This window comes from Ascidia mentula, chromosome 5 (assembly GCF_947561715.1).
Source record: "Ascidia mentula chromosome 5, kaAscMent1.1, whole genome shotgun sequence".
In the NCBI taxonomy this organism is placed as follows: Eukaryota; Metazoa; Chordata; class Ascidiacea; order Phlebobranchia; family Ascidiidae; genus Ascidia; species Ascidia mentula.
The window spans coordinates 13,139,181-13,156,449 of record NC_138570.1 but is presented as its reverse complement, the minus strand read 5'-3'; the positions used below and the strand labels follow the sequence as shown (position 1 = coordinate 13,156,449).

The 17,269-nt window shown below is 36.6% G+C and overlaps 3 protein-coding genes across 3 annotated transcripts; 2 read left to right on the top strand and 1 right to left on the bottom strand.

Annotated features, from left to right (window-relative positions):
* The first annotated feature begins 521 nt into the window (after positions 1 to 521).
* LOC145903646 (chondroitin sulfate synthase 1-like) lies at positions 522 to 5,572 on the top strand. The gene is made up of 8 exons (XM_082991753.1): positions 522 to 762; positions 819 to 969; positions 1,428 to 1,660; positions 1,809 to 2,017; positions 2,211 to 2,417; positions 3,021 to 3,240; positions 3,396 to 4,109; positions 4,313 to 5,572. Exons 1-8 carry the CDS (start codon positions 546 to 548, stop codon positions 4,927 to 4,929), a joined length of 2,568 nt encoding a protein of 855 aa, XP_082847879.1. The 5' UTR covers positions 522 to 545; the 3' UTR covers positions 4,930 to 5,572.
* Positions 5,573 to 6,044: 472 nt separating this feature from the next.
* LOC145903648 (dymeclin-like) lies at positions 6,045 to 8,507 on the top strand. The gene has a single exon (XM_082991755.1). The coding sequence runs from the start codon at positions 6,111 to 6,113 to the stop codon at positions 8,163 to 8,165; it is 2,055 nt and encodes a 684-aa protein (XP_082847881.1). The 5' UTR covers positions 6,045 to 6,110; the 3' UTR covers positions 8,166 to 8,507.
* Positions 8,508 to 10,159: 1,652 nt separating this feature from the next.
* On the bottom strand, positions 10,160 to 17,269 carry LOC145902941 (uncharacterized). The gene is made up of 15 exons (XM_082991031.1): positions 17,210 to 17,269; positions 16,636 to 16,771; positions 16,188 to 16,523; positions 15,858 to 16,043; positions 15,270 to 15,674; positions 15,037 to 15,198; positions 14,271 to 14,370; positions 12,452 to 12,808; positions 12,193 to 12,324; positions 11,967 to 12,131; positions 11,278 to 11,574; positions 11,031 to 11,211; positions 10,785 to 10,962; positions 10,511 to 10,719; positions 10,160 to 10,455 (listed from the first exon to the last, which is right to left on the bottom strand). The coding sequence occupies exons 1-15, from the start codon at positions 17,259 to 17,261 to the stop codon at positions 10,160 to 10,162; spliced, it is 3,192 nt and encodes a 1,063-aa protein (XP_082847157.1). The 5' UTR covers positions 17,262 to 17,269.

Sequence of the window (17,269 nt, the reverse complement as noted above, 5' to 3'; positions counted from 1 at the left end):
AAAAATTGCATTCATTACTTTTAATTTTAGTAAATTAACTGTTTTCTAAACATTAGAACTATGTTTGATATACTGTAGAAATTTCTACCCAATTGTTAACCTTTGGTACTTTCATAGAATACTGTTTTAGTATTCTATGGTACTTTTTCAAACTTATTTCTCCCACATAGCCTAAGCATGTTATTAGCAATTTCTATATTTTTTTTTGTTTAAATACACCCACTAATCTCTGTACGTAGATATTACATTTCAAAATGTAACATAGGGAAGTCTGTTGCAGTCATGTATGAAATTATGTCCCCTAAGTGCCGTGTCACGTCACAACTGTCAGAAAAACTTGGTTACTCAAGCTTGAAAACTTTTACGTCATAAAGATCATTTGTACATGGTGAGGAGTGAGGACTGAGGAATAGGGATTTGATTTGATGCTGTGTTGTGATAGAATTAAAATCCATTTCCTTTTAATTGGTATTATGAACATAAGAGCTAAACTCCAATTACGTTTCCTTGTCAACAGGAGGGAGAAGGGTTAATTGGTCAAAACAATGAGATGGGCAACGTTGTTCAGAAATTTATTGTTTATGTTGTTTGGCGTTGCTGTCGGTCTCTGTCTCTATGAAGTTCAAGATCGATTGTTTGGACTTGTTTATGATAATTGTTCATCGGAAAGATATTTGCGTAATTCTGAAATTCGTGCTGAGCCCAAAAACTTCAGACCCCGTCATGGAACATACATTCCCCCTCCTTCAAACATTTACTTAGGTATGTTTACTAATTCACTAAATATGTTTACTGATTTTTAATTCCGTAAATTTTAGGTATGATGTCTGCTGGTAAATATGTTAGTACCCGTGCACAAAGAGCTTTGGATACATGGTTGCAAAAAGGAGGATGGAAAGTGGAAATTTTTGCTGATGCCAGTGCATCAGTATTGACAATTCCAAATGGGATTGATGCAAATATTGTGACGTATATTATTGTTTAGAGTATTAATTAAATAAAGAATAAATTAGGCCAGCCCCCAACATACCAGTGTGCAGAGCATGGCAACCAAAGGGGTTGTTCAAGTTGCTCATGGAAATTTTGGCATGCGGATGTCTAAACACATAACAATCAATGAAAAACAGCTGCATTACTGCAGGAATCAATTTTGAAAACAAATTGCACTAAGCAGAGGGGCCTGTTGGTCTTAGTCGCCTGAGATCTCATCAGGAACTGCCATATTCTGCAGACTGGCCAACATTCCATTGTCAAAATAGTACCACTGTATTCATTGATGCCACAATATTATATAAACAACAACTTAACTAAACAGAAATTTTTTTAATGAACAATTTAACACTTGCAAGTTCTCCACTGTGAATTTATGCAAAAGCTAAAAAAATCACTCTATCAATGCAATCATAAAAAAGTAGTTGTACTTTTAGCTTGCAGGGTGTAGATGACACTGCTTACCCGCCACAAAAGAAATGCTTTATGTTAGTCAAGCACATGTATGATCAGCACATCAATGACTTTGAATGGTTTTTAAGAGTTGATGATGATGTATACATTGATTATTCTCATTTGACAACAGTGTTAAACAAAATTAATAGCAGCTTGCCAATATTTTTTGGTTCACCTGGATTTGGAATGGACAATGATGATGGCATGGAAAAGGGTAGGAAATAGTTTGTTTGTGAAGAAATTGCGTTAAATATATACACATATAAAAGTTTTGTTGTGTTTTAACAGTTTTAAATTTGAATAAACATTAACACAACAAATTGTTTCAAACACTAAAAACTTTAATTATCTTGTGATTGAAGGTATGGTTTATTTGATGGGTGGTCCAGGCATGATTTTCAGTCGTGGACTTTTAAAAATTCTTCGATCAGAACTCAGCTATTGCATAAGGCACATGTTTTCACCCCATGAAGATATAGAAATTGGCCGATGTGTATGGAAACAAATAAAAAATGTTATCATCCCCGTTGCTTGGGAAGGAAAAGAACTATTTTACCAACAATATGACAATGTAAGTTTATTTTTTCCCAATATCAAAGCGTATAAATCCAAAATAGTTTTGTTAAGAAACAGAAAGTTACAAATTAATTATAATAAAGTTCTTTGTCTTATTTTCAAGTGCCAGTTTATTACACATGAGTATTTTGCAAAGTTTAAATATCAACCATTAGTCAGTAACCTGTTTGTAATTGGCATTTTCACAGAAAAACTTAGTTACCAATGTAGTGATGGATGATTTGAAGCAAATCGATATAAGCAGAATAGCTACATATCATGCTATCAAAACAGCACCCCTCCTACATTCACTACACAAGTATGTGTTGGAGAAGCACATCCAGACAATGCTAAAACGAACAGCTCAGCTTCAATATGATATTGATGCTATGAAGTCTCTACTGCAAATTGAAAAGGTAGTTACAAAACATTTTATAATGCCTTGTAGGTGATAAGAAGTTCTAAAAATTTTTACTAATTCAAGCTTTTATTTGGTCCACCGTAGTAAAGACTATGTTCTTAAAATAGGTTTGTTTGTGACAGGCCACTTTCTAATTGTGTTTTGTATGAAACATTTTTTCTAAACACACAAACAAAGCAATATTAAAAAGTCTGTAAGGTGCTACTTGTACAGTTTATGTTAAATGATAAATATTTTGCCTTGGTTTTGAAATAATGCAATAACTGCTTATTGACTTGTACTTGTGGATGTGATTTAATGGGTAACATATTACAAACTTGTGTCGCACAATGTTTACCTAGCTCTATTTAAACAATTTTAAGATTGTTATTGTATTGTTTTAAACAATAAATGTGTCCTTATCTAACATAAAGTAAAACCCATGCAGATTTAAAAAACTTTATTGCAGCAAAGTTGGCTTTATTTGACTCAAAAAATATTTACATTGTCTGCTGGTATAGCAACCTACACCCAATTAAACTAAAAAAAAATCTTTTGTATATATACATATACAGTTTATACCACCTTTAGTTTAAATGTACTTTTGCATTCTATCTAGGCAACAGACTTAAATCCAAAATCAGCAAACTCTGACTTTGCACTAATATTGGGCCTATTTGATGAATCTCCTGGAAATGGTATGGTGTACAAGTCATGGCCATCTTCTGTGTCATGGCAACCAATACATCCCATATTGCATCGTTTCTCCTCCAAATTTCCGTGGACATTTTGGGATAAGTATTATCGACATCAGCCAGACCCAATCGTACCCATGAGAGGTAAATAGCACATGCTAAGTTATAAAGTTGAATATGGATACCTACCTCTAAGAATCTTTGCAACAAATTTTTTGCAAACTTATTCCTTGAATATTTAAATCTTTTTGGTTCACATTTTCTTTTTTCTTTATTTGCGTGCATTGTTCTATATTCAGGTCATTCTAAGAGGGAGCAAGATGCACTAAAAATCTACTTGACCGAAATCGAAGACAAGTTACTTAAAGATGCCTGTCCTAATTTTCCATTGAACAACAAAAAGTTCATGCATGGATATTTGCAAGCAGCATTTAATGGATTCCAGATTGTAACAACACACAGTGGTGAAAACTGTGGATTCTGCTATTGTCACACTCATGCCCAAGTTTCATTTGGTGTGACACTAATGGAAGAGGTAAACACGACTATTGGAGAGTTTGTTGACTCAAGAAACTTGTTGAAGATACAGGATAGCTTTGGAGGGATATTTGGTGCAGGCCCAGAAAGAAGAAATAAACCTGTTAGTGTGGAAGAGATTAAAAGTTCACATAAACAAGTGTGGGATGGAAAGCTTCCTGGTCAAGTATTCAGTACAGCAGATAGCAAAGTTGTATTTGTCATACCTCTGCAAGGACGTTACAGTACATTGGAACGATTTATGCAAAGCTATGAGAAAAATTTTTTGATTCCCATTCATACAGGAACAGCAAGTGATCCTTTGAACGCTAATGTCCAACTTGTCATTGTTATATTTGAGTCCGTCAGTGGAGATGACCTTGGAATAAATCGTGCTACAGTTTTGTTGATAAAATCATACCAGAAAACGTATGGCACCGATCTGTTGCGTTATCATGTGGTCTCGGATAGCGATCGTAAATTTTCACGCGGTGCAGGTGAGATGGTGTTTATTATTGGCTATGTTTCAAAATATTTGGTCAACCAAAATTGTGAGTGTATCTATGTTTTAATTGCGTTGTGCGAACTCGTTTACATATCTATTTGTAAACTGGCCGGTAGCAGTTATTTATTTGAGGGAAATTTATCTTTAATATAACAGATAACTAAGGTTTGACAACTAATCTAACTTTTACTGCAGGTCTTCAACTAGGATCTTTGGTAGCGGCAGCTAATGACATTATTTTCTTCATGGACATCGACATGATCGTAACCCCCCAGCTTGTCGCGCAGTGCAGACGAAACACAAAAAAGCACGAAAAGGCGTGGTACCCTATTCCATACAGTCAATACGACCCTGATAGACTTTGCTACAACGGCGGCCTCGCAAGAAGTGCCGACGAAGCGTCGTTGTTCCGTGCTGCGAATCCAGCGGTGGATGCTTCGCACGGACGATCTAGAATCCGCGAGCTGATTAAACAACGCCCATTGGAGCTTGGAGAGGATTTGGGCTTTTGGCGTGATTTCGGATACGGTATTGCTTGTTTTTACAAGTCAGACTTTCTTAAAGCGGGCGGATTTGATTTAACTATTGAAGGTTGGGGGGAAGAAGACATTCGTCTGTATTTATCTTTTCTTAAATCAGGAATTAATGTATTCCGAGCCAAGCAAGCAGATTTGATACACATTTTCCACTCCAAGTATTGTGACCCGTCATTGATTGGAGAGCAGGCGCGAGCTTGCCGACGGACCAAAGCCAGTCATTTTGCTAGCCAGACCTGTCTTGCTAAAACCTTTTTTTCTCACAACCACATGTGATAAATAATGACTTACGAAGTCAATCGTTTAATTTGTTTTGATGAACTAGTTTCCCACGCGTACTGAGGATTTGGTTGTAAGCACTAAAAAACAACGACTACATCGAAAAGCATTATTTTATATTTATGCAATTTTTTTGTACCAGCTAGTTGTACTATTGCAACCACAGTATATATTTAAGCGTATTAGTATTTTTGCCGTATAATCATGTTCGGCACACTGTAGTTGTTGTTTTTATATAACTGTAACGCATATGTATTTCATTGTTTTACATTTTAGGGAATTGCTGATTTCTTAATTTACCTACGTTCTCTGTAAAAGCACCAGCTTTCCTTGCCGTGTTTTTATTAAAATTAAATATGTTAAATATCAATCTACAGTAATCAAACCAATCGCTATCGGAATTAGTGATATTTACCGTGTTGTGGCTTATTCTTATATTATTCCGCTTTGAATCATGATTTCGGTTTTGTGTACTTTATTCTTTTCCTGTTTACCTTGCTTCGTTTGAAACGACAAAATTGGTGTGACAAAACCCATTAAGTCTCAGTTTCCGGAACAGACAACCTTTTGTCATTATGTCAAATGTTTTTTTAAATTGGTGATGCTGCGGATGTCGATCCAATAAATTTTTTTATTTTGACTCGGAAATGTAAGCAAGACAAAAAATAATTAACAAAATAACTTAACAGGTTGCATCTTGACGTCTTTTGAAAAAAAATTAACACCACTTGCCTTGGTGCCACAAAACTTTAAATATGTACAACCTAATGAAAATAATATTCATTATATTGCATAATTTTGTCAAGTGACGTGTCGACGTACAGTTTTGTTACGGTCATGCGATTTTAAAAGCTGTGTAACGTGACGTCAATATTTATGTTGTGAGACCAGAGGCATAGACTACTAATACTAAGTAGTGTCACACTCTGGTGAGACTAAGAATGTTCTAATCTTAGGTAGGAGTTGATGTGAAAAAATTTGTGTTTTAAATTATGTTAATGCACGTGGGATTTAAATAATTTGCGCAAATCTCCTCACGTTAATTTTTTGTAATTTGTAAATATTTTTTTTTGAAAAGCGAATTAGAACATAGGCTATTCTAAAAATCGTGTAATCGATTTTTATTGTTGATCTGTTTTAGATCATGATTTAGTTGGCAGCAAGCTTTACATTGCAGTATGGGAATTGGCTGCAGTTCCTTTGCACAGCTACGGGAAAATGAATATTTGACAAGACTTGCCAACAAAAGCACGATATCTGAGAATGAACCGTTTTGGAATCAACTTTTCTCATTTCAACTATCTGCTCCAGTCAGCCGATCAGAGCAAATTGCTTTGGAAGAAGTGACGGAGGCATTTTGCAAGTGTTTGGTCGAACACAACCAACACACTGGAAATTTCACTTCATTGATAAAAGTTTTCCTTTCCAGAGCATCAGAACTTAAATCCTCTGCTGAGTGCGATGACAGACTGTTTATTTGGCAGTCATGCAATGCTCTTTTTATTATACGGCATTTATGTAAATTTCTTGCTGAAAATATGACAGAAGAAAAAATTATGGATCAGTTTGAAGCAAGGTCTTTAGAGGACCGCAAAAATGACTTGACAAGTGGCTCGATATTTGAAGGTTCATCTGCAATTAATTATATGGAACCTTTGATATCTGCACTGATGGATGTAATAATGCATGTACCTATCCTGGAAATAACCTACCCATTGCATATGGAATCTCTTAACATATTGTTGGTATTGCTATCAGTGCAAATGTTTGTGCCTTCACCTACTATGAGTGGACAGTTGTATGGTTGTTTTATAAGTGATTCCTGCATTCAAAGATCCAACACAATAATGAAAGCCTTGGTCCAAAACTTTGTTGAACAAAGACCATTACCAAACAGCCAGCAAAGCAGTGAGGGGGGCAGTATAGTGCTTGGTTTAGCTTCTGCTGTTGCATCAAGCGTGTTTTCTGTAATGAATTTTCGACAGGATGCTAAAGATGAGTTAAAAATTCAAGAAGTTTCCAAACCCACCCTAGGTCATCAAAGTGCTTTGCTAATTTTGGCCCTTACTAATCATAATTTTAAGGATAATTCCAATCCTTACAAGACTGCATTGTATAGTTTTCGTCATATTCAAGGCAGACAGGGATCTAGAAAAGATTCAACGTCTTTGCCATCTCCATCATTTTACATCAACTTTTCCAGGTTGTTTAAAACACTGTGTACTACACAACAATACGAAGCTGGTACCCTCTTGTTGTATGCCTTATTACATGGAAACCAGGATGTTAAAACCTACATCTTGTCAAAAACTGATGCTGATACTTTGGTGATACCAATTCTGAAAATTCTCTATTCTGCTCCATCTCAGAACTCTCATCACATTTATATGGCTTTGATAGTGCTTCTTATTTTAACTGAAGACGACAGTTTTAACAAAGGTGTCCATGAAATAAACCTGCAGGGAGTTGGATGGTACACTGACCGATTGCTATCCAATGTGAGTCTTGGTGATCTTGTAATTCTTGTAGTAGTGCGCACAATTCAGTTCAACATGTGTCAGATGCGAGATCGCTACTTGCACACCAACTGCCTTGCTGCACTTGCCAATATGTCTGCCCATTTTAAGGATATCAATGTTTATGCTGCACAAAGAATCTTTAGTTTAATAACTCTACTTTCTAAAAAGCACAAAAGGGCCCTGGAAAAAGTTGTTGGTTTGGCACATGCCAGCCCTCAAAATCATGTTGAGGATGGTGTAGCAATTAACATGGATTCTGAAAAAGAATTTGCAGCTGATCTAAATATTCTAGAAGAAGTTATAAGGATGCTGTTAGAGATAGTAAATTCGTGTCTTACCGAAGGTGCACTACGTCATAATGTAAATTTGGTATATGCTCTGTTGCACAAGCGTGACGCTTTTGAGCGCCTCCGACAGTACCCATGTTTTCAAGATGTACTTCAAAACATTGATACAATCATCAGTTATTTTACGGACAGACTAAACCAGTTTGACAAACAAACAATGACAATTGAAGAGGTGCATGAAGTCATTCGTGATGCAACTGTTCAATTGCCATCCCACAGACTTCACAAATTTCCTGAGCTAAAGTTTAGGTATGTAGAAGAAGATTGCCCCGAGGAGTTTTTTGTTCCTTACATTTGGTCACTAATCTTTAATAAAAGTGGAATGTTCTGGAATCCAGGTTGTGTGCAGTTGTTTGCACTGGAATAACACTATGTACAGATGTTATTTACTTTTGGCAATGTGAAAGTTTATTGCTTTTTATCCTTAATTTTATTTGCTTTTTAGAGTTGTTTCTTTGAAAAAAAACATGTCTATTGTTTATATTATATGAATTTTTGAGTGTTTGAAAGCAATGCAGTGCATGTTTTCTCTGGCATAATAATGGAAAAACAATCAATAACGTTCACATTTCAGTTTAAAACTGTGTTGTTTGATTGTGCGATGAGGTCGTAAACTTGTATGAGTAAAGTTTAAAATATTAAGTCTTATAAATCATCAGCCTTTTACACAAAATTTTTGTTACGCGTCTTTGCCACCAATCTTTTTAGTTGTACTGTTAAAACATACTGCAATAAATTTTAATGATGCAATTACACTACTGCTTCAAAGTAGTAGAAGTCTCTTTATGACTTTGCATAGATGATATTTCTCCAAGCTCAAGAGTAGTTTTTGATTACAACATGGGCTTCTTGTTTATTTTTAAGGTTCTACAAACCACTTTATCCTGATAATTAGGGTTTTTTGACCAAGAAAAAATTATAATTCACTAACCCTGTTTACATGGCCAAGTCGACTTGAGCATCAAGTCGACTCATGACCGGGTCACGTGATTTTCAAATTCGACGCGCGAAAACGACGAATTTACATGGGGCTTTTAAGTCAGCTTAAGTTAAGCTGTCTCGGGCTGACAGGCTGCAAATTCAGACTCTGTACTAAATAAATTATCAATATTTCTAATCTAAGCATGCAGAGAAAAGTTATTGGCAGTTAGTTTACGCAAATGGTTGCTGCAAATTGGTCCTTGATTATAATGTGAGTTTACTTTGCCAGATATAATAGATGATTAAACTAAAAGGCTGCATTTTCCTGGAATATGTTCACAACTACACCATGGTAAGAGTATTCAAGTGAAAATTTCATGTTTAGTAGTATTAATTATCTCTGTCCTTCTTCACAGGATCCTTTTCAGAAGCTGTCTTAATCCCGTAATCCCATGTACAATTGAGTGTCAGAAAAGACTGAATGGAATGTTTCATACCAGCCCAATGTTAATTAATTTGAAACAAATATACAGAAGATGTGATAGTTACATCACATAAACTTGTGTCATGGCATTCTTGTCATATTTGTTTTATTTTGACAAACAGAAAAGGTTTACATAAGCCTGCTTTTGTATTTTATGGTTGATTGTTGTTCACATAATCCTTGCATAATTGAGATGCAGTAGCCTAAATATGAATAAACAACCAGTTTGCATTGACTTGTTATATTATAGCACATCCAGCAGCAAATGAAAACAGTTAACACAAGTGCATTCTTCTTTCAAGCAAGTGTCAGCATTCCTGCAATGCATTTATTTCCTTCAGGTCTCCAAAATGCAACTTAGGTCCTCAAAACGAATGTTGCTTTTTTGTATCTTGATGCTTGTACAATTCATTTAACACTTGCGCAGTATTTATCAAAATTAACTCGAGTAAGCACATCCTTCTCGCCCCTGCAGCATAGAGTATACTTACGTAGTTGTACTAGAACTAGTTTATTACTTTTAAGGTTTATTGTAAACAGCAAACCCTCAACGCACAACCTCATAAACAAATTACCTAATCCTAACTTCTTCGCGGCACTTGTCGCTACTGGGTTTAAGCTGACTTAATCGCTTAAGCTGTCCCGTAAACCACTCTCCGCGTTAGATCGAAGGCCGAGACGGCTTAAGACGCTTGCCTTTTTCTCTTCGCCGAAAACGAGAGAGTCGGATCGGCGAGTCAGCTTCGAAGCCGTCTTAAACCGTCATGTAAACGGGGTTACTGATCTATTTTTTTCTACCAAAGATGTGTTTTATTGTTTTTTCCAGAAAAATGAATAATAGATCAACTCATTTTTTTTAATCAGTAACTTGTTTTACCCTAATCAAAAGTATTTTACCAAGAACAAAGTTATAGTTTTATGGTTGGAAAGTATTGTTAACACGTAAAAAAACATTATCATAAAGTTGCATTTTGCGTTTGAACAAATGAAGCTGGCGTCCGTGATACTCCATTAGGTCGTGACCCACAACAGCGAAGCAGTTTATTCTTGATGTTGGCGTAAATAAATCTAAGTGTGTTGGAGTATACAAGAGGGTTAAGGGAGCTGTTGATGGGGAGCAAGATGATCGCGGACACAGCATACATCACAGGCGGTAGGGAAACTCCACCCAGGTTTAAAAAAGACATTACAGATATTGGAATCCAGCAAAGAAAATCCGTAATGATTAACCTGATTATTTTCTTCTGCATTTCTGCAAAGAAGAAGTTCTGCAAAGGTGGTGATTCAAAGAAAAAGCGTAATTCTACCTTTGTTTTGTGGTGACGTTTTTATGCCACTTCCTTCGTTGACCAGTTTCGAACTATGTCTGGACCGTTTGTAAATCCATGCATAAGTCAGTGCCACAAACACAAAACCGGCAAAATTAAGGGTAGTTATGGCAATGGAATAACCCCAAGCTTTGTCCGCAGGTGTTACAAATATCTTGCTGATACAAACGCTGTTGCTGCTGTAGAATCTGTAAAGCCGCAAAACAATCGGTTTGCTAAAAATAGCTAATTACCATGCATGTAACTAAACTACCCGAAATATCCTGATACGTTGAAGTGAGCAGCATAGTTGTGATTGTTGAGGATAGCCAAGTAGTCTTCCCAGGAATGAGCGGAGTGGATTTTCATCAACGCTTGATTCAGTGCAACAGAATTGTTATAAGTGAGATTGTGATGCATGGTGACAAATTGCTGCGTAAAGGTGTGCATTTCTGAAGCAAAACAATTTAATAAAAATTAATCCAGGCTTATACACGCAACAAAGCACGGTTGAACCAACTAGAAATATCAACGACAGCACTCTCAAAGAATGGATTTTCTTTCATCCACGCTTTTACTTGAAACAAATGTTGGAGCCGGGAGATAAGAGGAATCAGTACAAGAATAAATGAAAATGCCCAAGCCAAGAGTATAGCTAGAATGACGGTTTTCATTGTGGGTTTAAACGAGGCTTTAAATGGCTGCAAGCGAAAATATTTGGTGTGATATATATTTGACTTGGACGCGTTTGCAATATGGATACTCACGTTTTTAACCGCGTAAAGTCGAAATGAAGTAAGAAGAAGCATCGTAAACACTGATGTTTCACTGGAAAGCATAACCAAAATGCCCATTGTGGTACACATCACGCTTGACCTCCAAGCAAAGTCGTTTGCACAGTAATTTCCCGAAAAATGAATACCAACAATACCCAGCATGAGCAGGTAAACTCCCATCAATAGGTCGGAAATTGAGAGGTTTAAAACGAGAATGTGATTTGTTAGAAATGAAGCTGATCGATTTTTTGTTGTGGTCAAAGTTCGCAATTCCGTTATTGCTATGACCTGAAACATAAATACGGTGTTTTAAATGCTGAACGGTAAATTTCAAGTTATGCGGATTTATCAAATCCAAAATCATACGGTGACTCCACAATCGCTCAAAGAAACAGTGGCAACTCAAAGTAACTAGGCGAATATGGCCTGAATAAAATGTTATTTGCACGCTTTATTTTCGTTTTTTTATCATTCCAGCAACGGTATTATCATATACAGCAACGCAACATAAATTCGACAAACACAGATTTACAATGAATTAATTTTTAGACCTAAATGCGCACCAGTACGATAAACACGGGGTTGGACAATAACATTCAAAATAAACATTGAACGAATGTGCTTTATACCTTGAATTACTTTTTATACTCATACAAAATGCATGCACATTTTGTTCATACCACGTTGCCACCGATGGCGAGCAAAGCCATGATCCACACAACTGCACGTAAAAACGGATTTCCAATCATCTCGTATCGCGATGAAAATACGTTCTCATTTGTATGTTTAGTAACTGACGGACACTCATCACTCCAGTCAGTGCAGTCGCCAATCCCATTAAACTTCTGAGCAGTGTAAATAAACATCACACTTAAATCAACCGACTCACGTACGTATAAACGTTACCTTTTCTTTCTTCACAAAAAGTGGTTTTTCATTTTCGCAATAAAATCTTCCGTCGTGCGTGCAGTTTGTTTCGTCACTTCCATCGTCACAATTTAATGTAAAGTCACAAACTTCCTCCCAGCTAATCGATACCTAACGGAGATGAAAGACTTTTTAATGCCTCTAGAGCTATATACTGTTAACAGTGACATTTCAATAACAAAAAGTCGATACTCAGAGTGTTTGTCCTGTTGAGAACTAAGCAACATTTCAGCCAAACCTTTATTCCATTAAATGCGGAGCAAATGAATCGTCCTTGGTCCTTACAGGTTTCCAGATGTTCGTCACTTTTATCAGCGCATTCGACAAACCCATTGCAAACTTTAAAGCTTAAAGCAGGTGGGATTTCAGAGACTGTTTCGTCACTATTATCCAAGCAGTCGTACGATCCGTCGCATATTTTTGACTTGGGCAGGTTTATTGATCGAATATTTTGGGTATTGCAAAATTTTCGGTGCTTGCAAAGTTCGGTATTTTCGTCAAAAAAGTAAAAATCTTCGTTGCTGTTAAAGACAAAGCCAGTACAATCCAATTTCCCGTCGCATAGCAATTTACTGTCGATTTCGCTGGTGGAACCCTACTCGAAAACATTTAAGCGTGATCAGAGCTAACATGCGTAAAGCAACTGTTATTTGGCTCAAGAACCGTCCCACGGTTTACACGTTTCGAAAAAAATATTTGTTGTCGCGTGCAAACCAATTAAAGTACATGTGACGCGGTCATGGCAACTTGCGTAAAACTAAAAGTACATATAAAAAATATATCGGTTCTACGTCAACTAAAAATTGAAGAAAACTGCATGAAAAGTAGCCTCAAAGGTCAGGACAAGATTTTCCATCACACTAAGATATGTCACTGTGACGTCACAAACCAAAGGCTTATTTGTCCATGATTATCGGAAGACCAAAGGGTATAGTATAGCAGCAACGACATTACTCTGTATTTCGATAAGACGGGGATTCTTTGCTCAGTGACATTACATGACGCCATTTTGGATGTGATGTCACAACTTTAACCTCGCCTTTGTGTGGACTTTAACTTCATGATTCCAACATTTCTAGTTACAACTATATTGCGAAAAAGACATTAGTGCAGTGTTTCTTAACCTTTTTTGGATCGCGAACCCCTAAAACATTCTTTGAAAAGCTATGAACCCCTTTGCAAGAAACACATTGCAAATGTCGAAAAATTAAAATTCGTGGACAGCGAAACCTTATGGACAGAGGAATATACGTGGATTTTCGGAATAATTGTATTTCGTTTCATGGACCCCTTAATGCATCTTCTCGGACCCCTTGGGGGTTCATGGACCCCAGGTTAAGAACCCCTGCATTAGTGGTTGATTGTGGCGAATTAAATAAACCATTTATGACGCGAACTCATAGGCAACGCTACCGTCGGACAAAAAGTGGTACTGTTACAGAATAACAGTGTTGCGTTGCATAATCAGCTAATTTGGTCGTTTTTTCTCGGCGGTCTTTGCCAGCCTTAAAATTCCATTAACCCACTTTAACCTTTTGCTGTGAGTCGACAAAATGACAATGCTAAATTAACGGTTTGTCTCTGTCGTGTTTTCAAAAGTTCGTGTATCAAGTTAGCGATCATAAATGCTGTAACAACAAAAACAATAATCTCGCTTTCGCACGATTTCGTTCGCAGCGGTAAAAATGCGACTTTGATCAGCTGTATATCAGAAACCAGTCGCCATATCAAGCTACCTTTTTCGCAAAAAATGTTTTAGAGTTATGACCATCTCTTCTTTTAATTATTAACGTGTTTTATTTTTCCGTGTCACATGCACTTTAATTGTGGTGTGGGTGTATTGTAGTTTGTTTTCTAAATAAGTCGTAATGCTGCATGTCATTCGAAATGAGACATCAGGCGTACAGGAAAACTTGTAAGCAATTATTTTAAATCTTTTCTAATATTGTTTGTGCAATGTAAAGTGTTACCGCTGTAGCCTTAACGCAGAATGATAAACATATGCGCAGTTTCGGTAGTAGTAATAAAAAAAATACAAAATATTTTATGTAACTTACATCTATCGCATAGCAGCTCCACTTGTAACCAAGGTAGTCCGGTTGCTTGCAATTCGTTTCTGTCGTTTTATTTTCATGGGTTGAAGATGTAGGCGGGAGCCTGAAACAAGTAACACACAAAGCTGTACAAAGGAAACGTACCTCCAATATTTAGATTACTATATTTTAATCCTGGAATGGACGACGAAAGTGTTTGTTTTGTTGTTTCATACACCACAATATTGACAGTGTGGTTATGTTTTGCTTTAAATATTGATTTATATACATGATGCTTTTTCATTATAATTTACGTAGTATGTCCATTTTTCTTGTACTTTCACCTGTGTTCTTGCTAACCGAAACAGGGCTTTTTGGAAAAAAACTATGCTTTCATCAATGTTTCGGTATACAACGGACCTTTGCCAGGAAACACGTATACTTCTTGTACTATTTTATGCATTTTTCATAGAGTTGCCTTTGCCATTTTGTTGAAAGAATCGTGTGTATCCTGGTATGTAATATCGAGTTACTACTGAAACGTCGATGACAGTAAATATTTTTTGGCTAGTAAACAGTATGCCTATCTTCTTGTGTTTTTAGCGTTGAAACACATAATTAAGAGTGTTTAACCAAGCAGGACATATGGTGCGATAAATGATAATGTTTTCACAATCGTAAGCTAACGGATTTTTGATATTTCCCAAACAGCAGGAAGGTTGCAGGACCGACAAAGTGTTCATGATCACCCATTTGATTCGTTTCATTTCAAGCAATTCAACTTTCAAACCTGTGAAAGTTTTCGCATCCTTGAACTTTCACAGTATCGCAAAGACATTCATCACTCATATCTGGACAATTAAATTCGCCGTCGCACACGTTCGTCTTGGAAATTATTACCGAGTCGTGCATACATTGGAAGCACAACAAGTGATTAAAATTTCCTGATTCAGTATGAGGATGAATTCTGACAAAAATACAGTTTGTATGATAAACCAATTTCAACTTAGCAGTATATAAAATGCGGTTTGGACAAACCTTATGTTCTCCAGCTTGCTATTTGTATGTGGGGAAAAACACAAATCTGAAAAGTCGTCGCAATCCTGGACCTGATCGTGCAGTAGAACTTGCGGCAATTCGCATTTTCTGCCGTTTCTTATGCAATTAAAACCTCGTTTGCTGCCGGGTTGTGCGTGCAAGGTTGGACAGTCGTTGCATGGATCATCATCACACACCGTGGATCGCTTCAAACATGTTTTCTCGGGACACTGGAAGTGAGATGGGCATCGAAGTTCGCATGGTAAGTTTCCTGCACAAGATGCATACTTGACACAAACTTCCTTCTCAGAAAACTGACAGGTGATGTTGGGACCGATTTTGTTGTAACAAGATTCTGGCTCATCAAAACACCAACAACGTTGGTTTGACCTAAAAGTTAAATGACGATTTTAAAATTATTGCAGAATATATAACGCTCATAGTACAATATAACGAATATTATTTAGAAACCCAATACTTGTGTATGATAATAGTAAATATAATGAAAATGCAGTTTTTGCCGCCATTTTTACATATATGTGACACAACTGTTTCAACCAAATATACACATACCGTATGGTTTGCTTGCCACTTTCATTTTGGCATAGATCGTAATGTTTTCCGTCACATTCACACTCGTCGCTTTTATCTGAGCAATCGATGATGTCATCACAAACACTTGCTCTTGAAATAATCGTATTGTCGTTTTTGCATTGGAAGCAGGAACGATTGTTGAAGTAAGCATCAGCAGAATGACGACTGAAAAAGGATTTTTCCATCATATTTTGCTTACGCCATGAGTCTCCTATATGACAAGCATCGCTATTTTCTTGTTTTTGTTAACCAAACCAAAGCTTATTGCGTAACAACAGCGAGAAACCCTCTAAAATGCTATTTAAAAACCTGTTGTTGCTGCTGTCATTGTTTGGCATGTAGCACAAATCAGAACCATCGTCACAGTCAGCAACGTCGTCGTGAACCAATATCTGCGGCAGATTACATTTCCTGCCGTTGCGAATACACTTAAATCCGTATCCATTGTTCCAACGTTGAAACGCAGGACAATTATTGCAAGGATCTCCGTCGCATACGGTTGATCTTTTCCAACAAGTGGTATTCGGGCAGCGGAAATGTGTTTTGCACCCGGCGTCACAAAGATTTTTACCTTGGCAAATAATGGTTCCTTTACAAAACTCTTTTAGCTTCAAAGCACAAACCTTTCCCTCCCCAATCGAACATCTAAATTAAGAAAAATGAGGTTTTGTGTCAAATGTTGTTTTAAAACAGTTTATATTACACTTGTTATTTGGATCTCATAACTATAGAAATAACCACCGAAAAGTTAACATACTGCATGTAGGGAGAAGTTGGGTCGTCTGGGTAAGTGATAAAGTCGGCCGGTTTTTCGTCCGTTCCGTCTTTACAATCGTTGGTGCCATCACAAATAAAAACGAATTCTACCACTTGTCCATCGTTGCATGTAAAATCTTATAAAACAGAGTATGATTCAGGATTTACTTTATGACAAACCACGAGGCCCCCGCATTAAGAGTTTCATGCATATTTAAAAAGTTGTATAAATTGGACCTCCATATTCAAATACTTTATCAACAATATGTTTGTCACTGGTCACGTAGCGTTGCCATTCCTATTTTTATGTGTTTTTCTTGCATATTTAGTGTTTATGCGCTCGATGAATTATCGTTGTGACATAACCCTGAGAAAGTCTCTCCGGATGGTGGACGAAACGTTGGTTTCAATAAGCACTTCGCAACTTAAGTGCCAGAAGAACAATTCCTATTGGCTTTGTTACTCAGTAATTTATAAATTAGTTATAACCCTTTGGTGGACAATAAAACTGGAAAATAACCCACAATTTTAAAAACACAATTTGCGAATCTGATCAACTGGCATCTTGTACTTACTCTGTCCAAAGCAAAATGTTGTTGCCAATAAAATTACAACAATTAGAATCATGTTGTCAA